This window comes from Lepidothrix coronata, unplaced genomic scaffold, assembly GCF_001604755.1.
Source record: "Lepidothrix coronata isolate B3197 unplaced genomic scaffold, Lepidothrix_coronata-1.0 Scaffold222, whole genome shotgun sequence".
Lineage (NCBI taxonomy): Eukaryota > Metazoa > Chordata > Aves > Passeriformes > Pipridae > Lepidothrix > Lepidothrix coronata.
Genome location: NW_016690402.1, coordinates 640,732 through 666,416, shown reverse-complemented (window position 1 = coordinate 666,416; position 25,685 = coordinate 640,732). Strand labels below are relative to the sequence as shown.

General features: G+C 36.8%; 1 protein-coding gene across 1 annotated transcript in view; it reads right to left on the bottom strand.

Moving 5' to 3' along the window:
• Positions 1 to 25,685, bottom strand: part of PXDN (peroxidasin) — a 94,444-nt gene extending 68,759 nt beyond the window's left edge. Inside the window, 2 exon segments of the mRNA XM_017833858.1 lie at positions 320 to 391; positions 25,615 to 25,685. Of these exon segments, the coding sequence (XP_017689347.1) occupies positions 320 to 391; positions 25,615 to 25,667 (125 nt within the window). The 5' untranslated portion in view covers positions 25,668 to 25,685.

Below are 25,685 nucleotides of genomic sequence, written 5' to 3'. Positions count from 1 at the left end.
ATTTTGACTCTGTTTTTGTCTGTGTCAGTAATGAGTGAGTGACCTCTCCTAGTCCTTATCTCAGTTTATGAACCCTTCATTATATTCTCTCTCTTCTGTCCAGTTGCAAAGGGGAGTGACAGAGCCATTTTGGTGGGTACCTGGCATGCAGCCAGGATCAACCCACCACATGGTCCTAAGCCCCACTTCTCTCCCCTGTGTAAATACTAGAGTTCAAATTTATGAGGCTACTTACCTGGGATAAGTGAGCAAATATGACACATTAACAAATTAATCATATTAAAACAGGAAAGGGTCTTAAGACTGAAAAAGAACTTACAGTGTGTTCAGGTTTTTAAGTCGTCTAAACTCTCCAGGCTGGATTTCTTTAATCCTATTAAATCTTAGGTCTCTGCAGAATAAAAAAAGAAGAATCATGTTATTAAAAAACTATGTATTCTTTCATAGGAAAAACTGAACTAAGCACCAGTCTTTTGTGATGACTATGACCAGCCTCTGTCCATAAACCATAGCTTTTGATCAAAGCAAAACAAATCCAAATGCTGTTTGACAAGTTTAAGCAGAGGACTGACCGAGTCCAGCCTCAGCAGTCAATGCTGAAAGCTGTATCTAAGTTAAACCTGTGGTCATGAGTATGTTCCGTTCCACAGTGAAGCAACTTGTAATGGACTATTGAGTTCTAGTTCACTAAATTGAATTGTCTCCCTATTTTAACAGCTGCTTGTAAATAACACAGTAAATAAAAATGCCAATAAATAGATATAAAGAAATTTGGATCAGAATAGAAATTGGTAAAAAAAAAGACAGCTTTCAAGACTTTTAAGCTACTCAATTCTTTCAAGACTTTTAAGCTACTCAGTTCTTCAGTTTTGAGTAAGGAGGTTTAAGTGCCTTATGTTGTCCTGCTTTTAAAACCTATAAATCCAGCTGCAAGAAGTTAGCTATTTCCTTATTTATTTTTACTTTCTATTAGTTTTTTAAATGTTTTTCCATCTTCAGTTTCCTATTAGATCTATAGCTTAATGACAACTTCTCCAAGAAGAAGGAAACCAATTTCTCAAGCGAAGTGCTGCAGAGCGAGCAGGGACAGGGAGTGAGGTGGCAGCAGTGCAAAGATGTGGGAAAACACCACAGCTGTGCCAGTCTCACACCTCTCTTCTGCTGAGAGCAGGCAGCAGTGCTTTCCATCTCTGCCCACCTCCTGTTCTTCCATGACTCCAAGCCTGGCTGTTGTATTCCCAGCAGCTCAGAAATTGATTTAACCAACTTGTCTGGACCAGCAACAAACCTATGCAAAAAAAAGTCCAGAAAGCAATTTTCTGCCTGATAAGCGAAATGAATAGGCTTCTTGGGAGAGCACCCAGGTGAGAGAGGGACTACAGGACCAGGGAAAAGGAAACAGGTCAACAGGTCTGTCCTCTTCCCCAGCAGCGGACCAAGGACACCAGGACCCTTGCCCTTCTCATATGAAGTTGTTAAAACTAAGTAACACATCCTGTTTGAAACTCTACCCATTTATTTTCATTCTACACAAAAGTATTAAAAAAAGGAGCTGTAATAAAACACAGCACACAAATTTTCCCTAGATCACAATACATTTGGTATCTGTAAGTAAAATTAATTATAAAGATTAATTATTTGTTTTATTTAAAGCTAGTACTACAATAACATTAAAAATCAAGAAAAAAACCCCAACATTAACCCTACTATAACATATAAATACAATTTTGGTACATTTCTTTCAAAGAGGAGTTTCTTCTTCAAAGGAATTAAGATTCTAAGTGTTCACTCGAAGTATTTTCATTAATATTCAACATAAAATCCCCCCAAGAGTGAGGCAGCTGATAAAGAATGTGCAATATCTTTTGTTCTCTAAATTAATATAATTATACGTCATGATGTATTTCTTGTACACAGAAGGTAAAAGTTGTTAAGTCATAACCACTATAGATTTCTTAAGAAGAAATTCTGTCAAACTCTCATAATTTCCTTATATAACAAGATAATAAGACAAGTGGAAAAAGGAAATAGAGTTTACATTGCATACATTAGTTTAAAGGATTTAATACAGGCCATTCACGTAAACTAACCAAAGAAATACACTTTAGAGGAAATCTCTTTAAACCAAGTGTTCAACTTATAGGGAAAAAGATAGGCAAAGACTATTTATTTAAGTGAAAGGTTGCATCAAGTAGAATTGGGTAGAAATCTGCCATGAGGTAATAAATATTTTAAGACAAGGTTTGTAGAAGAAAAATAAGTTTATGAATCTGGAATGGCTGCAAATATTCCCACTGTTTGAGATTAGAAACAAACCTGAAGTTATAAATCCTTGAGAAGTGGGAATAACTAACTGTACAGCAATAAGATGGAAGAATACAAAGCCACCTGTTCTTGTAAAGCCAATTAAAGGTTCAGTGAAGACAGAAAAAAATAATAATTAAAAAAAAAATAATCTCAGTCACCTTTACAAAATCATCACAGGGAAAAAAAAACCTCCAAACATTCCATACTAAACAGGAGCACCATTTCTCAGGCTTGCAGTGTCATCCTTCCATGGCACAGACACTATATCCAGCTCATAATAACAGAATGCACTTCAGGGAACAGAAGAGTTCAGAACAAAAGCCCAACAGAACGGGAAACATGCCCTTGGAGAATGAATGGCAGGAATAAGGACTGCATTAGACTGAAAAATGAGTATGGGCAGCTCAAGCAGGCCATTATGGTGCAGATCTTCAAAGGCATTTTGTGTTGCTGAAATAATGTGTGGTCAATCAGCATAATGAGGTTTCTTGACCCTTTTTTTCTGACTACTTCCTGCCCAACCATACTGCCACATGACTTGCACTCACAAAAACATGTTCCCTGCCCACTCTTTCACCTTTTTCACCTTGTTCCCCATCTTGCTCTCACAAACTGTATCCTGGCTGTATGCTGTGCTTTGGGGCTCAGTGAGCCTGACTCCTGCTGACCAGTCAGAGAGCACCAAGAGGTTAAAACAGTAGACTGAGGGGGTCTTCCCCTGTTGCTGTCATTTTTTCCCCTTCTTAACCTCTAAATAGTAAATGAAGCAACCAATTAATGAAATGCAAACACCTATGATGATGGCATGGGGGTTTAGGGTACATAACAACTTTTTCAGAACAATCCAAAGCGAAATGCCATGCATTTGGTTTCTCAAATAAAAATCTAGTACACCTAACTCTTAATTCAGATTGTCTCCTTTATTATGTGTATCAAAGTGAAAATATTTTCTCCTTAGAATTATAGCTGGACAACATAATTCAAGTTGAAAAATACACTTCAGCCATACAGACTTCCGTAGAAGCTAAGCCCATCTCTTTGAAGTATTATGTCTTTCCTGAATAATACAAACATAACATGTCCATGATAACTGGTAAACTGAACACTCTCAGGATTATTTTCCTGGCTCCACATCATCTGCTCTGTGCTAATCCGTGGAGCACGACCAGGAAATGTTCGGCAGAGCGGGAGGCTGTGTGGGCCAAGAACGTGCCAGGGAGCATGCAGTCAATTTAGCAACTGGATGCCCCTGAGATTCACATTCCAGCACCTAGGAATGGCTGGAGTCCCACAGCACTGCAAACAGCCGTGGGTCAGGACATGTGCCAAGCAGCACACGATGTGCACACACAGCTGCTTTGCAGGCTTCCTATGCACCATTGTGTGAATAAGGTTGTATGAAAATCTGTAAGATTCAGATGTACGGCATATAAATAAATACAGTATTTGTATATTTGCTTTTCTGTCACAAAGCAATGACAACTGTGCTGTGGACACTTTTTGTCTGGATGAAAATTAATTCCTAATAAATTCTTTATTTGGGCTAGTTGCATCCATTTGTTTTCCTTCCTTAGAATACCCATTCTTAACTATTTCCAATTTAGCAATGCAAATTGACTTCTACAATAATTTTATCTCATTAAACTCAGTGAAAACTTCTAAATATATAAATATTAAAAAACTTTATGCAGCTATGACTGTCCCATAAGATCCAGTGCTCCCATGGCAGCTCCTGGCACTCCAGGATACCCTGTTTAAAGCTTGCACCGACAGTGTGCAGTAATGAAAGATGTAGGTTCTCCGTTAACACATCCTGATGGTGCAAGGCAATATTAGGGCATATGAATTCATTGGAAGTTTACAAAATAATACTTTATAAAAACTAAAGGCCATAATAAATATTTGGAATATGACAATCACACAAGGTAAACACAAAACAATATAACTTTCAAATACATTTACTTAAACATCAAGTAACTTACAAGACAAGTCAATTAAAGAAGTTTCATATCACTCTGTTTGAAATACAGGAATCCCTTTGAGAGGAGAGATTGTTTTTCCTCAGATCAAACCATCCACTGAAACTAAAACTAACTTTTTTATACAGAATGCCTTAAGCAAAGTTTTCCTTTATTCTTTTGTTTTCTAATTATTGCAAAACAACATACAAGGTGGAAAGGTAAGGCTTTTAATTTCATTACTTTTATATAAGATTCAACTTCATGTACTTTAATAATCTTAATTCAGATTCCTTTTTGCATATGTTTGACTTTTTAAAGATTCTGTTGCTTCATCAAACTCAGAAAAATCATGAACTGATCTAAATCAAATGGATTTAAAGTGGGGCTACCAAGGCAATGTCGCACGCCCTTGTCATGCACTCAAAATGTGGATGCCTTTGTATCATATTGTGGATACTCAACACCAAAACTGGTCACACCCAACCATGACCCCAGTGATGATGACCTATTTGATGCCAAGCGCTCCTTAGTCAGCTGCTACTAGAAAAGGTGTTGTCTTAAGCCAGGCAAATGGGGAAATTCCTTATGAAGAACTGCTGGAGCAGCAGCAGGAAAGACACCAGGCCTTCTCTGCTTGCTCCACCCCAGGCATGTCCTTCTCATCTCTGCCTGCAGACTGGGCACCCTGTCACTTGGAGGATGTCCCTGAGATCCCTCCATTGCTAGAGAGAGTATATAAAAAAAGGCTTTCATTTTTTCAATTTCAGTCTGTGTCAGAGAAAAAAATCATCATGGCACAAACCCATTATACTAAGATCTTTAACAGAAAAAAGTAAAACCAAAATACAACATGTTACGCTATTGCTTGTTCCATAGTCATGTCTCTCTCTATATAGACATATAATTAGCCAATTACATGGATTAAAAACAGTTCCAAAACATTTATTTTGGGAGATAGTGTACATATGCAAAGCATACTGTCAGGGCATTCACAAAAAACTCTCTCTGCACGTCACACTCACATCTGACAGAAACACTGCAATTACAGAGATTTCAAATTTAGTACCACAATTAAATTATTCTTGCCATTTTTAAAGGCTATTTAAGTTTTTTATTATACACAGTCTTCTACAGATTAATTCTAGTGCACTTAAATCCAACTGCAAAAGCTTTCAGAATATTAAATAAAATATTTCAAAAGAGCAAAGACAGCCCAAAACATTCAGAATTTGGGTTGTCCTTTTCCATCTTCCTGCCTACAGGATGGAAATGAAATCAAAAATATAACTCATTTTATTTAAGGCTCATTTGTTAGGGTGTAAAGAGATCTACAAAATGTAATATGAGGAAAGAGTTTCCAACTTTAGCAGCTAGAATCATCAACATACCTCCAAATCTTAGACTAAAGTAAGAGAGATAACTTTGTTTGCTTTGCACACTTTTTTTTCTATTATTGAGAGGAGAACTCTATATGCAGAAGGAAAATTTTAGGCACAATGTGTAATTTCATCTTCTGTTTATGGCCCTCCTGAAATTGATAGAGATCAATGCAAAAATAGACTATTGATCTGATCCTATTTCTTTCTCACATTAAGGAATAATTCTTTCATAATACGTTTATTTGTTACTGTTTTCACTCTTGAGGCTGAGGAGGACACACAGCTAGTCTAACCAAGCATTCATACTTGTACTAGCCCCAAACAATTTTGTAACATAAAACTATCTCACTTAATACTGTTTGGGTAGATCTACTATTTCACATCACTTGTACTTCCCAACTTCAGAAGATCCCTTTAATCATTACTTAATCTCCCAGTCTCTGGTTTTTTTCTTGTCCAAAAATGAAAATATTCTCTTACTTTGCTTAATAATGTTAGATGCAAACAAGAAAACAGCCTAAACCCTAAGTTACACTTACACTTGTTATATTTGCTCTGCAGACTATTTACCAGCATATCGCTCTCAGGTATCCTAAATTAAAAATCATGTTCACGTGCTTATGCTAAGAAACACTACATGGAAAGGAGAGTAAGTGAAACAAAAATAATTTTAAAAAAGCCCTAAGTGTTCCAAGGGTCTCCAGAAACAGTACCTTTCAATACAGAATAAAGCCAAGGCATCAGACTTACCATTGGCAAACTAACAAAATGCATTTTAACTCAAGTTTAGATCTACTTTTGTATTAGCCCATCATATGGAAAGCATCTGATTTCATAGTTCAAATTGAAAATATTTGTGTATCTGTTAGCTTTGGACAAGAAAAAGGAAACGTGGATGAAACCAGCTTAGTCTGATCTTTCAAACATGATGTTTACGCATTAATGACTTCTCTTATCGATCTTCATTTAAAAGCAAAATACTAAAGCATTTACCAATGAAATCAAACCCCAATTTTTACTAGCAGTGAAGGTAAGTATCTCATTACTTTGTTTCAAGGGCTAACCAGTATTGATTGAGGACATGAATAAACTTAAATTCAGAGATATTGCCTCAGCTAAGCAAAACCAACACAGCAGCAAAATGGAAATATCTGAAAGGCCACTGCTGTCTCAAATATCTTAAACACTGAAAGGTTCTCAAATGCCCAATCCCTGCCTCAAAAGTAGGCACTTTTAAAAGGTCCAGTGAAAACTATTTAATGCTAAACCTCTTTATATGTGATCATAAAGCATATGGTAATAGAATCTTCGTTACTTTAATTTGACCAATTAAAAGTAAGCGGTGGCAAAAATAACACAAAATACTTTGAAATTATGGATTTCTCATTGTCATAACTTTCTGATATTGAGAGATATATTGAGTCTGAAAAAAATGTTTATGTGAAAGGCAATGCACGCATTTATCATATCCATCTGTAAGGCTTATCATGAAATGCTGATTCAACCAGAAGCAACAAAACAGAAAAATATCAATTCCTTCAGCTGTATGATACATACTGGATCTGGAAAAAAAAATGCAAACTAGCTAATCTCATTTTCCTTTAAAAAAAAACAAAAGGGAGAAATTTTAAATATTAGATTTGTAGATCTGTTAGGTCTAATAGGTTAAATTAATAATTTAAGCTAAAGAATGGCCATCATTTGTCTAGCTCTCTTCAGATGTTTTAATAAGGTAGGAATTGTCATAACTGGATCACTTTACCATTGCTAAATTCAAAAGAACAAAATAAGACCCGTGTTTTTTTCTAACCACTGAAGATTATTTACTACCCAGCACAAAAAATCTATACCATAAACACCAAACTGCTATGTTTCTCAACACAGAACAAAAGATGTGCAAATGCCAGCAAGACTACATTGCTTATGTCTACTTTATTCTTATTCTTTTTTTATTCAAGGTCATCCCAGCAGGAAATGAAAAACAGTCATCAGCATAGTAAAAACATTCAAACAGAGCAGAGCATGAAAATTGCACAAAAGAGGTTATATAATCAAGTCAGTGGAGTAACTGGATGATGTCAATGGCACTTTAATGCTGCTTTAACTACTGCCCTGCAAAAAATGTGTCACTTTGTTGAACAAACAAAGACAGAGCCACCACTTAAAAAAATAAAACCAAACCACACTTGCAGCTATAGCATACTTACACTAATCCTCACTGCTAGCAGTGTAACATGTTAGAGTACCAGAGGAACCAAGTTGGTTTTTTTTTTTTGCCTGGTTTTAAGATTTAGCCCTAGTGCTTCCTTTACAAGCAAAATTATATTGTTCTCCATTTTCTTGGCAATTCATTTTCTGGATTAATTCTTCCCCAGTCTAACTACTAGATAAAATATGTGATTTTCTCTAATTTGCATTGAGATTATTTTTATTATCTGTACATCAGCATGCATAACATAAAATAAAGCCACTGCATTTTTAGATGGGAAACTAAAACATTACTCTTACATGGTAAGGGGGCATCACAGTCAATAATATTTAGTATATTGCAATTTCAGTAACAAAAGTAAATGGTAGGATCACAAAAATATTGAAATCTGTAGAACAGGGTGCAGAACATTTGGTAGTACTCGTCTTGATCATAAAATTATGAAAATGGTTATGATAAGAAAATTAAGACATTATAAAGTCTGGACAATCTACCAATTAAAATAATACCTGATTTGCACAGATATGTAAAATTTGTTGAAAGGGACTTTGAGTTCACAAGACTTAACAACAGTATTTTATCAGGTACGGCTTTGGTGAATTGAGAGCTTACGATATATTCTTCTACAAAAACTAAGGATTTGCTTTAATGAACAATTATTTTGCCACTAGATTTGAAAGGAAAACATTTAAATGTGAACTCTACGAAATGCAATACAGTATTGTCTTACTAAGTCTGCAGATCCCTCTGCTGCCCTTGTTGCCAATTTTTCCAACCAGCTATGCAGTGCCATTAACAGGACTCAAGTGGGATTTGCTGGTTCAAAGTTTTAGGCCTGTAGGCTCACCTGTCAAGAATTATAGATGGAAATTTTACGCTGGCATGATCATGGCTCTTTTTCTCACTCACCTTCAGAGTCCTCCAAAATCCATGAAAATCCATAATACTCCAAAATCCATACATAAATACTATATTTTGAAATTAGAAATTGTATTTTATAATCATTCCTAATTCTCATGCTATCTTAAAAAAGCCACCACCAAACAACAAAACAAAATCGAAACCACACAACCAACCCCCCCTCCTTTTAACAGCATGAATAGAATTCAAAAAATATAATGCTGTTTCTGCAGTCTGAGAAATAACAAGAAAAGGCAAAATCTGTCTTTATTCCTCTCAGAGGGATCTATTGCTAAAACCAAACAATTAAATGGTTGTTGACAGGATGGCCATATGTTTCATTACTAATTATTGTTCACAGAAATATCCATGGGAAAGGGCTGTTTTCTTGTCTTGTGTTTGTGCCGTCCCCAACAAAATAGAGCACAACAGCTGAACCCGAGTGCTGTCCTAACACAAATACATGATGGTTAAAGTCTTGGATCAAGCAAAGCATGAACTCATGGTTGGCATAGTCTGTATTGTAAAGAGCAACCAACCTTTTCTTGGTTTCCCTCTTAACATTTATTTTTTCAACTGCACTTTTAAATAAAAAAAATTAATTTCTCCTCCATAGTAGGCTAAAGAAGACAGCAAAAAGGGAAGCTGACCAGTTTATCACATACCATGAAACCATCAAAACAACTGTATTAACAGTTTTGTTTGGGTTTGAAGTTAACAGCCCTGAGAATTACAACTGTGAAAATCCCACAGAAATTCTGCTTTTATGCTATAGTAAAAAATTAGTCCTTTTCTCCTCCCATCTGTCACTCTGTTCCTGCACTTCTCTGTCTCACAGGGATGCTTAAGTCTAAACTCTATATCCATGAAATACTAATATTCTCAGAGGACGGAACTGAAAGCCAAAAAGAAATTTTATCATCCCTGACCTCTCACACAAGACAAGTCACACAACAATAGAGAAATTCCTGTCTTAAGGCAATTATTGCTATCAGAGCTGGACCATTCCTTTGAGAAAAATATAAAACTGTGATTCAAAAAACCATTAATCAAGCAAAACTTAATGACTTGCTAGTCATTCTAGTAGTTAACTATATTCACTGTTAAAAATGGGATAGTGTCATCCTGCTCCTAGATTCCAGCTTGAGCATGTTTGTCTTCAGTTTCTGCTCACTAGAAATAAGCAGCTTTAAGTGAGGAATAGCACTGACCATTTTTCTTAAAACAAGTCAAAACACTGAAGTTGATACTTTTTTGCAGCAGCAGCAATAGTTCTTAAAAGATGTAAAAATAAATAAATCAATCATCAAACTTCAAACATGGGTGGGTAGAAAAATATACTCACAACTCTGTTATTATTCTGATTTTGCTCTATAGCAATTAGTCCTTTCTCTCTTTACTGCCAGGAAAAAAGATGCAGGCAATGCAAGCAAATGAGTGTACATATTCACAATGAAAAATACACACTGACAGAGAAGAATCACCTGTGCTTTACCAGAGTGCCTTAAGCTTCCTTTTAGCTCTGACACACCAGCATCTTTCACACAGGCGTACCCAGCTGGGTACCTACTACGCTGGGTGTTAGTGGAGAGCTGAGGGCAATGAGCTCTTAGCAACAGAAGATCCTACAGCTGAAAACAGAGATTAGAGTGAGGGATAGGAAAGAAGTAACAAACTGGGCAGTAAACTAATATCCTAGTATATAAATGTGGTTTCCCCATAATTGCAATTTTAGGGACTTTTCTTTCCTTGGGGCAGGCAGCCTCTGATGCACTGCATGCGAGCTTGCATTATATTTATCATACCAATAAATAAATAACACCTGGTACCTACCATGCCTATGACCTTAATAAAGAATGCCCATTTTGTCTCCTTCAATTCAAAAAGAAGTTTTGCAATACAGGATCAACATCAAGCTAAAGAATGTGGAAAATCAAAGGAATTACTGCATTAAAAAATAACATCTAAATTTGACTCAAAAGCCTTTATTCATTGTAAACCTATGTGCCACTCTTCCCCCTACACTAGGCAGATTCTGTCAGAATGTATTTCCAACCATTATGTAATTCTCAGTTATTTCCAATACAGTGATAGTCATACTAGATTCAGACTTAGAGATGGTGTTAGAATTTATCTGGGTAGTTGTTCTTGTAGAATGCTGAGAACATTTTACTGTTAATAAGGAAAGCACTATTGGCTTGCATAAAGAGTAAGAACAAAAATTCAGGTACTCTATCACTTGGCAGCAGACTGGCTTCCTGGTTGCAGACAAAGCAACAGTTCTTCCTTCCACTTCACAGGAAAATCCCAGGTCACCTCACTGAAAAAGCTGCAGCTCTTGGAATCCTATTTTCTGCTTCCTGAGGTTAAGGACAGGCTGCAAGAGCAGATAAGTTAACTAGTTTCTTACTCTGCCTCCAACTCCTCCTGCTCCTGGCAAAGCAAACTCAGAAGAACAGGGAGTGACAGGGCTACTTTAGGACTCTTCTGATATTTATCTCCTCATTTCTCATGAGTGCAGACAGCCTCAGGGCAGGCCACTGGGCGTTCCTGTCTCTTGGGAGAAGTTGTTTTCTCCTTGTGAAGAGCAATAGAGATGGCTACTTCCATTCAACCTTAAAGCACCCAACTGAATGATGTTCAGGGAAGGGAATCTCTGGGAACAGTGACTATTCCTTCCCGTTTCTTATGTCAAGTCCATCCTCATATAAATATCAAAATTATAAACAAAAAGCAATTTTGGAGCTAATACTCATTAGGTAACAAGTTAGCATACAGAATGGATCAAGAGAATAATAAAAGACTAATAATAAACATGCTTTATCCATTTTTATTATGTTCCATAACTTGAATTAATCAACATCATCTCCTTTTATCTCACATTGCAAAAGTAAAACTGAACTAAAGAATATCCCTATAACTTGTTCCCCTGCACGTTTCTTTTCTTCTTTCTCTACCTAGATTAAATTGATTGACCAAAAAAAAAAAGCTTGGAAAACTGGATTGCTACAAATTATGGATGTGTCTGAAATTTCCAAGTAAGTGTTACTAGTCTTATGTTTGTTAGCTATTTTAAATTCCAGTAGCCCCAGAAGATCACATATATTTTGCTTTAAGTCATCCACCCTCTTGCTAGCAGTTCTAATATTGGCAGAATTACATCAACAATGAATTACAAAGCTCACTTTTTGATATCTCTCTAATTATTTCATCATATTGACAGAATACTAAAGATACCAGAAGAAAAAGTATGGAACACTTGTAGACAGAAAAATGGTTTTACAAACTTGCGTATTATTAAAAGGCAAAAAAGTTCATTTCTGAATAAAAGCAAAGACAATTCTGTACAGTCTTCACAGTTTAATGCCCTTTTTAAAGTTATATTTCAATCTGATTTTTCCATTTTGATCACATTTCAACTTACATCCTTGGTTTCATCACCCTGTACAAACTAGCTATGACCCAGGCCATATACACACCATTTGGGCCATGTGGAACAGCTTCTTGTGCTGCCCAGTAACATATCATAGCTGATGTGGACTCTCAAGGGGTCTTTCCTACTGCTCAAACATGAACAATGCTTTCAACCAGGTGGATATGCAAAAAAGAAAGGGGGAAAGTTCAAACATTTGATTACTCTTGCCAAAGTAGAATGAAAATATTAGAATTAAGTCTAAAATATTAAATTAAGTACAAACCTGCCTTTGAGGAATATCAGATGGTCTAAAGTATCCACATATTAAACACCTAGCATGACAAGTCAACAAAGGGGACATTAATTAAAAATTAATCTGTGAAAAGTAAGATTGCCAACAGTTTTGAAGTAGGACACTTGCTCTGGTGGGTGGGTGGAGCAGCAGGTCCAGGGAAGCATGAGCAGGGGCTGGTAGCACTCTCCTCCCTGGCAAGGAAGGAAAGAAGGGGGCTTCCTCTGCAAGGAGGTCTCAGCAGGGGCATTTACAGTTCTCTGTGTGCCCAAACCTGCCCCTTCAAGCTGTATCACAACTCAGCTTATTTTTATGGTTTTCTCTGAGGGCAGGTCCCAGGGGCAGGTTAGCAGTTTCCCTCAGGAGGCAGTTCCTCTCCTTCTGCTGCCTGCCAGGCCACCCTCTTTCACCAGGGCTAACACGAGTGGCCACAGTTATCCCAGGCCATGAAATCTGGGAAAGGATTCAGAGTGAAAAAAAAGTGTTTCTCCCTTGTTTATTTTTCAGCTAACTCTGAGAACTTACTGAGAAGACCAAGGGCAGGAATGAGCAACTACTGTTGGCACCTAGCAGCCAAAAGAAAGCCAAGTACCACTCAAAGGGTATTTCTGAGTTGTTTTGGTTTTAACTGCAAAGGGGTACAATCTCTGTTGTAAATTAAAAAAGAAAATTGAAACAAAACAAGCATTCATATACTAAATAGACCAGCTACTTAAATACGTCATGCTTACTATTTTCCTTTGAGATGCAGTCTAAATAGTCAAATAATAAAAAAAACAACTCTGAGTACTATCTGCAGCCAAAAATTAAAAAAAAAAAAATCTTAGTTTCAATAAGCAGATATATCTACTAATTTCTTTTCAGCTTTGAATAAAAGATTCTTAGAATGTTTCTGCTATTCAAAACCACATACCTACATGTCTTGGAAATGTATAAATTAGTACTACTCCACTTGATTAAGATAACTGCCATATATGCCATATATATGCCTTAAAATCCAGTGAAAAAATTCTTTCCCACAAATATTAATTATCAAATTGTAACTTCAATTGAAAAAGAATCCTCTGGACCCACAGCTAAACTATCAGTAGTATAAGACTGGTCAGAAGCACAAATACACCCTCTGATGCAAGGCATAAAAATGCCAGTTTATGGCTGGGGTTTCCACAAATACTTTAAGAGGAATTTAAAAGGCTGAAGAGTGCAAGCCACAACCCCAACATTTAGCCACTTAAGAGAAAAAATTTCTACTGGTAAAGTTTTCTCAGGTATCATATGTTTTGCTACTACAGTAGTGCCATGGCTAAGATCTCTCCTGAGAGATTATACACTTGCTCTGGATTCTGGAGGGACAATTCCTTCCCATGTCCAAACCATATGGCTAAAAATGAGGCTGAGCTGAATGGACATTTTATTTCCCACCTACTGAAGCTTTATCACTATGCAGTTAAAAACAACAGATTTTCTGAATGAAAGAGGGACCAACCAAGAAAAAAACAAACAAACAAAAACCACACAAAAAACAAACCCACCAATTTTCAACAAGTTTTTCAAATCCTGATGCTATCAGAAATTACTTACATGTGGGTCCAGATCTTAAAAACAATTAATTTTATGGGCATCTACCATCATGTCCAATTATATACAAAGTTCAAAGTTAAAAAATAAAATAAATTACTTGCACTCTAATCATCAGCTTCTTTTAAAAAAAATTTTTGTTTACACTGTCCAAAGGATTGACTCCTGAAAAACTTAATATCTTTTCAGAAAAATAAGAATATTTTCAAAGTGAAATCACCCTGTAAAAGCCAGTAAGTAAATAAAATATATTTAAAACAAACAAACAAACGGGATACAAACTCTGTCATAGACAATGTCTGATAGGCAAGACAGGTACTTGCTGTATGCTAGCACTATAACAAAACAATTCCTCATGGACATCCACAGGGAAAAAAATTAATGAAAGGTAATGAAAAACTCTTACCTAAAGAATCTGGGTTGCACAGATATCACTGTGTCCTATGTACTCTGGGAATTCAAAATTTTACCAATATTGAAAAGACAAAAGTAGTTTGAATTCGAGTTGATATTGTTGAATAGTGATTATTAAACCACAACTAGTTGTTATTTCTTTCTTTGATGAATAAGGGATTATAAACACATGCCACGGAATTCTAAAACTGGCCTAGATAATATACCTGAGTGTGGGGGCTGTACACACATTATTTGCCTACCTCTTATATCTGTTTTCTAAGTGTTGTTCACATTGCAAGTTCATCAAAGATGGAAAATTTCCCCTGTACTAGCTGAGGTGTTTGGTAGTCACACAACTTTTTCAAAAGATAGTTCTATCCTACAACTTTTCAAAAGCTAGTTCTATCCTACACCTATTGATGGATATATAAGTTCTATATAAATATAACCAGTATAACAATTCACACTGAACGCTGGGAGTTTGGGTTTTTCTTTTGTATAAACCTTGCTTTCTGCCACTTAATTACTTGGCCAAACTGTTCAGAAATCTCTAATGAATACTGTGTCTTAGACTGTTTTTACATATTTCTTCTCTATCCAAATCTTTCATTCAATTATTCACATGTGAGATATATCCAAAAGGTTTAAGTAAAATAGAAGATGTCAAAAAGAAAACATCGACTGCAGAAAGAACACAAAGCTGACACAGTATAAAACATCTCAGAAAATTCACATATCATTGTGATATGTGAATATCACAGGATACAGGATTTTCTGGCTAAGTTTTCAAAACTTTTGTTTACTGAATCAAAAAAGACATTTCAACATGTCTAAAAATTTAGAAATTTCAAGTGATTTAGCTTATTAATAGAGCACTCAGACAAAAAAAAAGTCCTCTGTTTTAAAAATTGGTTTAAATAAAGTATAGATGTTTCTACACCAAGGTATTTACAGACCTTTAATAATTGTCTGGTGGCAATTATTTACATTCCTGACAACTATGTCTTCAATCTACAAATAAAACATGCTTTAGCTATACATAAAATTCTAACTAGCAAACATTTTGATTGATTCTACTCCCTGCATGGATACTATTGCATTAACTTAAGCTTTTCCCAGGGCAATAAAATTAAATCAGAAAGTTAATTATTTGAATCTGGCCAGAGCAAACAACCTACTCACATAATCAACTTGCTCTCACTGCTCTTGCAGCCCTGCTGCAGCTCTCCCTTTCTTTTTGCCTGAGGGAAGTCTCTTTTTACTGGCACTTTAAATCAAATGCCTAGGCCCTTTTTATTGGAGACTGAGAATATTACCTAAGTCAAAGATCTGAATTTTGTATTCAGTTTATGTCTACAAAAAATAATTTGAATACTCTCACCTCTAAAATTTCTTGGAGAGTTTATCAAAATACCATGAAACCAAAACCATTTTCTTGAATCCAAATTAGCTATTACCCCAAAGAGTGACATAATATCTCTTAAAAGACATCCTCCTTTGATAGGCAGTTTTCCCGCAGCAAATTAATTGCTGGGTACTTTTTTATATACATATGCCACACCATCACACTGCTGCTCCAGCTTTTTGTATTATATTAGCATACAATGTAATGTAGCATTTATTTGTGTTTATTTTGAGTTTTGAAGGGCTCACTAGAGTGATCTGTGCACCAGAACACACAATGCTTCCCATATTTTTCAAAATATTTTTGAAAAATTGGGAAAAAAAGCTTTCTCACCGTTAAAAGATTACAAGATGTTCATTTACACACTTTAAATTTTTAATATTGGTGACTGATTTAATCTGATTATCATAATAATCAATCATTAAATAGAAGCCACCATGAGATATCAAATAGTAAAGTTTTATATCAAAATGGCCAGCAAAAGTCTTGCAAAAGTGAAATATTTACCTTTTATACAGCATGGTGGACCTTGGAGAGAGGCTATAAACCCTGAAATTAACTGTTTTGAGAAGTCTGCACTGAATTTCATGCTGCTGTGAGCAGTCACGATGCTCACAATGCCTAGAGATAAATCAAACATGCATGGACTCATTTATTTTAAAATTTTTCTCCAACAAAGGAAACCAGAAACAATATGGCTAATAATATGCTATTAAATACATTGGTCTGGCTAACACATTGCAAAGAACTTGACACTTAGCAGTCATCATCCTGCTTACCAAAAGCAGTCATTAGTTTAGGTAACACTGTGTACCAAGTAATATTTTTCTTTTTTTAGACCAGCCAGGCAATGAACAGTCTGTTGTAATAGGTGATTTAAGGGGAAAGAATGCTGGAAGAAAATGTTTCCGAAAGATCAGGGGAGTGGCAGTTGGAAAGAGAATAAAAAAACTGAAAGTCTGAACAAAAAAGGGAGAAATGTCACAGGCATTAAAACTAATTGGGAGTTAAATACATTTACTCATTGTTTTGCTTAGTAAAACTTAAAAAAAACAATCCAGAAAAAAAAGGCAAGAGAGAACACTACATTGCACAAAACTTCACACTTTTCATTTTACAAACTTTCACATGGTTCAAGAAGCCATGCCAGGCACTGCACAAACTCATTAATATCCTATCTTTGCTTATTTTTGTAAATACAGATTAAACAAAAAGACATGAAGATAAGAGTCCACATCAGTCTCTCCCTCATGTGTCTTTCTCAAGAGTTTGAGAATCTTTGTTATTTGCAATATGCATTTTCTGTTTAAAAGAATCACTTGACTCTCATTAGCAAGAGTAATAATGCCATACCAAAAAGAAATCAAATTTGGCAGCCTGATAAGCAAGGGAAGGAAAAGGAAACATTTGAGTCATTCTGTTCCAGCTCAGTTAGCTCCCATTGCACCATCTCTATGGATTGTCTTGAAACTCTGCCCACAAATGCAATAATAAAGCCTTTAAAGCTATTTTTGTTTTGGTTTGGGTTTTTTTTTCATCAAATCTAAATGGAACAAATGATAAAGAGAATTTGGCTCAGTTGTTTCCCTTCTACTGTATATATATATATATGTATACAATATGTATGGCATGTGTATATATAAGTACGTAGATACAAACATATATACCCGTATTTAAAATACAAACTTCTTTTTATACATAAACTTCTCCAAAAAGACAAACAACTATAAATATTTAGATTGTGTGATGTAGATTTTAAATGTCACCCTTGTAAATGAAACTCTTTTATAAGTGAAGTTTTATCCCATAAAGCTGTAAACTCTTTGGCTTGCTAGAAAGAGACTCAGCAAGTGTCCAAGTCCAGGAAGAATCAGAAGCTTGGGGATTAGTCATGTATACAAAGCTATGCATAAGTTCACATTTGCAAAATGAGATCTAAGTGTACAAAATATTTGATCACAAAAATAGATATGAAGTGGGGAAAAATTCTGTAAACAAAGTACAACTTTAAAAGTCTTACAAATCTGAGTCCAAAAAGAAATAATGAAAAAAACACCATTTTGAGAGCTGCATCAAGATGGAGGAAAATTTAGTTTGTTTTTCAGTTGTTCAGAATAGAATTGGAGTCTCAAAACATTAACCTAGCATTTTCGTTTTACCCACTATGCACAGCAAAATATTCCTGTAAAAGGCCATTTTATAATTTAAAAACGTAAAATATTATATAATTTTACACATAATGCACAATTTCTTTTCTTCTTTTGTTATTTTCTGAAAAGTTGTCTGCTATTTTTTCATATCATAATAGCAATATCAATTTCTTCTATTACATTATGTTGGTCTCTTTCCACAATTTTCTTCTATCTTCATGCCAAGCTCTGTTCTTTACTGGCTGTACTTCCAATTTTTCTTTTCTGCTAGACTTTCAACCTTTTAATTTAAACCTAGTTTATTTATAAGCCAATCCACAAGCACATGTGAGCAGTTTAACATTCATTTGATATCTAAACAACCAAGTTTTCTGCTGGCTAATGACATGCCCTTGTCATGTCTTAATGAGCACTGACCTCACCTGGGAGAGAAGTCAGTAAGAATAACTCAGAAAACAGAGGAGTTTGGAATATTTATTAGTCATATTTTTCTCTTTGGCATGTGTTTACCACAATTTTAGGTGAGACACACCTCTTCTTGTGTCTCAGATCCAGACCCTCCTAATGATGCAAGGGATAGGCATCTCCCTGTTATTTTTCCACCAGCTGCCTTTGGGAATTAGGAGAGAAGGAGTATATTTACTCATGTCCAAGCATCCGTTTCTTACTCTTTCCAGTGAGTAATCCCATGTTTGTCTCCGCTAAACAAAAATTTCTTATTCAGTGTCCCTCATGCCCCTAAATTCCCCAAAGTAATGATGAAAACTCATTTAACTCATCTTTTTTTTATTATGTTGTTGTTTGGGAAAACTGAGTAACAGCAGAGGCACTGAACCTATGTGTTAACAGAATCAGGAAAACAGAAGAATGTTTAAAACTGTGATTTTGAACTGGGGATGTAGACAACAATACCAAGCAATCCACTGATCTGTATAATCTTTATAGCTTCCTAAAACATTTCAGTAGAACAAATGAAAAAAAATCTTGTGCTGACGACAGCCCAAACTCCCAAAGCTTTGGGAATTAGAAAACAATCTTTTGAAACAGCTATAAAGCAAATACCCTGCACAGATGAGCATATGAAGAGATGTTTATAGTAAATGGTGAATTTTCCTAGTTGGGGAAGGTCACAGTAGAATTTCAGAGAGAGCTGAGCTGAGTTCTGCATTGTTCAATTTATTCCTAAGTGGAAGGATGATGAACGACAGAAAAAACAAAGTTTTGCTTACAATACTCATCTATTTTAATGAAGTCTGACTAGGAAGTACAGCAGAAGGACTTGTCAACAGTCCGTGAATGGCTACCAAATGCAGAGCTAATGCATGTATTAATACAAAATAATGTATATGGAGAAAACCAAACTTTACAAATAAAATGGTGGGCCTGGAACTGATCATTACTACTTACACACAAGATCTTAAGCTACCCCTTGATTAGTCCCTGAAAAAAACCCAACAGTTCAAGAGAAGGAAATACCACATTGGGAATTATTAGAAAAGGAACAGAAAATAAAAACAGAGACCACCCTAACACTGCTCTATAAATCCCCAGTTAGTCCACGTACCAGGTCTGTCCATGCAGATACTGGGGAAAGTTATAATTCCCTCACCTCAAAACACAGCAGAGTGGGGAAGCAGCAGTCAAGATGATGAGAGGTTAAGAACACAGACCTTACACTGAGAAGACTACAACTTTAAAAAGAAATTAATGGAGAAGTTTAGGATCAAAGATCATAAAATCATGGCCAGCACTGAGATGATAGAGAGGGATCAAGTATTCAGGGTCTCTTCCAATAGAAGAAATGGGGGATGCTAAGTGAAACTAGCAACTTGGAGGCTTCAAACAGAAGAGAGCAATTTACACCATGTGGTTTGTGTAGTACTCCTTGTCAATGAAAGTTATGAGTGTAAGTTAACAGCTAAATTAGTTGAAAAAGAGGTTGAACAATTTGTGGAGGAGCGATCCATCAAGATTTACATATAATATGGAAATACCCTTAGCTCAGAAAATCCCTATCTACAAGTTACTACAGGGATAAACCACTATATGCTACTCTATACTGTCTACTTGTTTATAAGATGCACTTTCAGTCGCCCTCAAAGAACAGATATCAGGTAAAATGGATCTTTAGTTTTATTCATTATGGATATCTTTCTGTCAATAAACACATATTTATCATTTTAACACTCAAATGTTAAGTATTTACTGGTCAAAAATACAATTTAGTAGAAAAAAGATGAAAATTAGAAATTATATTTATTAACTGTAACGTATGACAATGTATTCCTCTGATGACAATGGGCTGAATATACAGTCAGACACTTGCAAGAAATGTTTGGTATGATTTTGTTCCATATGTTTTCCCATTCTCCAAAAAAAAAATTTGATGAGGGCTAACATACTGTTGAAATGACAAAAATATTTTCACCTTAGTGGATCCAGTGACTGGAAGTGAAGACTCATTTGGGCCTTCTGCTGCAGGCTTCAGCAGCTTTGCCTAATGTCTCCCAGTAAATGTCAAACACTATCAATGCTGTGCCCTTCTGTCCCCTGCTAATGACCAAGCACATTCTGCAAGCTCGGCAAATGTCTCCTTAACACACTCATGCCTTGGTCCTGGCTCATTCTATCAGCAGTACAATCAGACTGCCTGGGAATGGCTTTAGCAGGGTACACATCCTACACACCCTACACAGCTGCTTTGCTAGGGAGGATTGGTATCTTTTGCAGTATCCACTTGATTAGCTGGGACACAGAAGATGGGGCTTACTAGAGGGAAAACACTGTCCTTTGAGCAACTGACATACTTTAAAAGTTAATTTTTTGCAAGTAGTTTCTTTCTCTTGAAAATTCTAGAAAAACATTCTTTTCTGAAAAATACTTGAAGCTTTTGTTTAGACAAATAAATATTAACATCTACATATGGATGTTTAAACCCTTTTTATTGTGAACAGAACACTAGTTAACATGCTCATGCTGGAGAAGGCACAAGTAAATTGATAAGTGGCACAAACCAGTAGCAGCTTAATTCAGTTGTCCAATCAATGTCTCAGGCTATCTGAGACATCTGTTGAGAGCAAGCAGGTATAGCACAGGTCCAATGGGGACCTGAGTCCTTTTTGGGAAGGTACCCTGAGGCTAGAAATTACTATCTCAAATGAAGGTGTCCCCTTTTTGAGTGAGCTGAGTCCACTCCATTATGAACTGTACTGGCCAAGTTGTTACTCATTAGAAGAGAAGTTCACAAAACAAATATGGCTGTAGACTCTTACGGATAGAGACCTAAATGTAGGTGTTTTAATTTCAAATGTAATTCTGCACTTGTTCATAAAATTTCTATGAAGGAAGACCTAAAATAATTTTTATTGAAATAACCTTGTGGTTTCCCTCCTGTTCTGTGTCATTCAAACAAATCATCACTGGCATCTATTGCATTTTGCTGCCCAGCCAAGAGTCTGTCAATATCTGTGTTAGTATTCAGTTCAAATCCTTCAAATAAATCTTCAGTATCTGTTCTTTTTTTAACAGTAAGTATGTACAAATCTCTGTGTCTTGAATAAAATCTTAGACCAGTGTCATATCTCTTGACTAACTCCCATATGCAAATTGATGTTCAGCAGTGAGGTGATCAAGGTTACTCACAATCCAGATTTGAGAATGCAGTCCTTTGTCCTTCACAGCGCTGAGGTGTGTTTATTTACTGTCTTAATATTAATCTACCGGAATTTTTCTAAAAGGGTTTCAAAGATCTGATCAGAAGCAAGGATCCTGTATTTTTTAGATGAAAATGGGATGGTTGTTTGCTGACTGATAATGCATAATTTCAAACAGCAGATCTTCAAACAGCATGCAGTAAGATTTCTGATATGATAGCCCAGAGACTCCTGCGCTGACAGATTCCATACATATCACCCATTTCATTTCCCTAAATGCCTCTGTTAAGAGGCATAACGTTATCACAAATCAACAGTGAAATGTGAAATGTCATTACACTTCCATTACTCCTACCTCTGTAGTAATTCACGTATCCTCCCATAGATAATACTGAGTGACTTATTTCAAAATAAAATTTTCTCCTCGATAATTTGAATGCCATTCTTAGTGCAAATCAAGTCCACTTTCTTTTGCGACAACTATTTTTGTCAATTTTTACCTTTTCTGACAATAACAGAACATTAGTTTCTTTTCTTGTTCAGTCTGTTAGACCCAAATGCAGTGAATACAATTCTGCTTGTACAGCTCCAAATGCAGCAAATACAATTCTGCTTGTACAGCTAGTAAAAAAATAAGAGGGCAATGAGGTGCTGCCAAGAAAAACTGCGAACAAATTTCAGTATGTGTAACTAGTCCTGTAGGCGGGTTCTGATTTGGATCGTGCTTAGACAGGATACAAATAGTAACATATTGCATCAATATTCAAAGGACTCCTATAAGAATTACCAACATCATATACTAGAAATTGCTGCAGAACACAACTGAAAGACTATGTATGATAGGATACAATTATGGGAAGAAGTGATAGCAATAGTACCATACCCAGAATTTTACATTCCTCAACTGTTTAAGTGGTTTAATATAAGTACGATTCAGCAATTTCTACAAATACATAAGCACTCTATATTTAGTTTGAGATGAAAGGAAATTTCCACAATCATACTTGTGGCACGAAGTGGTGTTTCAAACCACTTTGGAGGTGGGTCTCTATTCTTAAGGGAAGTCAGCACAGGAGCTTCTGACTGGGATGCTGGACCTAATCCTACAATGCATCCAGGTAACAATCTCATCTTGGGTGAAACCACATGCTCATGCAAGGCCCCACGCGCTCTTTCAAAGCTGGCAGAATCCACCTTGAGGAAGCAATATAAACCATGGATCCCAGCCTCCAGCAGGGAAGGGGGAAGTGCCAAAAAGTGGGGGAAGTGCCAGAAACTGGGGGAAGCAGGAGAGAGTGAGAAAATGTACAGCCAGAAGTAGCACTGGCAAGGTCAGCAACTAGTAATGTTATGAACAGTTTTCAAAAGAGAGCCCGAGATTAGGAGTAGACATTTTTTATATGTGGGGAAAAACATTTGGCTGTACCATTGGTCTGGGCCCCACCGTTTTAATCCATGTAACAAATTATATGTGAAGTAGAGCAAAGTCAAGTCGGCTTCCAGAATGGGATATTTTTCAGAACCACTGTTCAGCAAAATACTTATAAATGGGGAAAAACTTAGGGTGATTTTTTTTACAAAATTACTTTGCACAGTCAATCTGTGTTGCAGGGAAGAAATAAAACAGATGAGAGTGTGGAATTTATCAATGCCAGTAAAAATGGACTTAACGCATCAGCAACACACTTTGCAGGATTTCCTAAGTTTATGCTTTAAAGGGGAAGGCATTTAATTGCAATTAGTTCATTATTTTTAAGTACTTAACTATCAACACCATTACTAAAGAAAATACATTTAATATACATGCTCCACATAAAAGGCAAACTGTGAGAGTCAAATCAGAGATGAAAAATGAAACAGCTTCTTACTTTCATGCTTAAAAAAGAAACTATGCTGAAAGCATATGTAGAAAGCCCTCTGTGGGTGATGGGCTACCTCTGTGAAGAGTAACACTACTGTGCAGAACTGCAGTTCAAAATAGCACGTAAGTAAAAAAAATGTGTGGTAAACTCTCTTGTAATTCAATGAGTACCTCAGACATGTAATAATTATTCTGAAAGTACATCCTACAGCTAAAAGTAGGCAATTCATATACAAAAGGTAATTGTTACCAAACTACTGATTATTAAATAAACTGTACCATTGCTCTTTGTCCCAGGGACTCATGTTGCCTAACTATCTTCTAGTCCATCTCCTCCCCATTCACAGCAGCAGAAGCAGTAATTGAGTATTTGCAGATGTAATACTGCTTATTTTATTTATAAGGGTTCCCTAATCAGTTGTTGAGAAAGGGACATTACTATTGACAAATAAGGCCACCATTAGGTTTTGAAGAATCCTGGTCATCTACAGGCATATTTTGAGAATTACCATTCTTTGTCAAGCTGAAAACATGTTTTTAACTTCTTTTGCATTACTTCTGCAGCACTGTAGCTTGCATTACAACAAAATGATAATTCAATTTGGGATACTAGACAATTTGATATATTAGTGGGGTTAGATGAGTATAATGCTTGCATTGTTCACACATTCTCCTCTGACTCGCTGCAAGATTATAAATACCCACCGTAAGGGGAGCTCCACCCTGGCGAGGTTTAATCTAATAGTTTCTGCTGTTGCAGACCATTCTACCTTTAACATGAAACCAAGCCACTGAGACTTGACTCCACACTCTGATTTTTTTTTCATTTTACATTTAAGATGATTCACAAAACTAGCTTTACACAGTTTCCTGTAATCTCAAGGCAAAAGGTGTTCTGTAAATGTACTTTGTTTCAAATGTAAGAAACATTAACCACCCACTTCCTGTACTGTTCCCTAAAAGGTTTACAAGTACTGCAGGACTAATCCCATTCTGCCAAAAGCCTGCGCTTCTTGCCAAAGAGGGACTCGGCTAATGTTAAATGACTGTACTCTTCACATTAAATAATACTTGGAAGCTGAAACACAGCAAGGCTTTATAGATCTCTCTTGAAAATATCTGACAAAGTCACAAGTTAATTTATTACAGGAGGCCCCGCAGAAAATTCCCAGGGCCAACCTCTGCTCAACTTCCACGGCTCCATGTGTGTAAAGAAAGGGCAGGGCTGGTGCCAAGAGCTTTCTGAGCCCAAGTAACATATAAGCAGATCAGTGGAACAAATCTGTTCCTCTTAGTAAGCCGCGAAACAAAATAAAATGTCATGTTCATTTGTAACTTTATTATAGGGAAATATGGCTGGAAAGGTAACCATTTCAGTAATATCAACGTGAACTAAATGTCAATCGTTGTCAATGCTGAATTTTACTACCAATACAATCCCATCCAAAACAGTGACCAGACACTATAGAGGAACGGCCGGGCACTTCAACTGACACATTTGGGTCTGAATTAAAAAACTGAACGTTAAAAGTCTCTGCAGGAATTTAAACCGAGTTAGTTTTCAACAAGCTCACGGTTTGGGTCCCTGTTTGCTCGAACATCCCCACCGTGTCTCAGAACTGAGCAGAAAGTGCCACCTATACCCATGTAGATCCCCCTGCCGACTGAATATGGTCTTAAGCAGGATACTAAGGAAGCAGCGAAATCCTTCTAGGGACGAATAAGCTGGGACACAACGCCCGCAGGCTAAACCAGAACATCCACCTCTAGCAGTCCCCGCAAAACCGGGGACACCGGTCAGAACCGACCGACCCCCGGGCAGAAGCGGGGCCCGGGGCGGCGAGCCCAGCCCAGCCCAGCCCAGCCCAGCCCTGCCGAGCCACCCCGGTACCGCGGAGCCCTGGAGCAGCGCGGGGGCGCCCGGGCCCCTCGGGCAGAGCCACCGCCGCGGATCCGGCCCCCTCCCCCGACCGCAGACAAAGAGCTGAGGCTCCGCCGCCACCCACCCCAGTGCCTCTCATCCCAGGTATCCATCCCCTCCTCCTCCTCCTCCTCCGCCCCCATCCCTGCCCGCGGGCCGCCGCGGCAGCCCCCCCCCGGGTACTCACAGGATGGTGGTCTGTGGGGACACGGCGGGGACGCTCTCCAGCATCAGATGCATGCAGCGCACCGTGGTGCG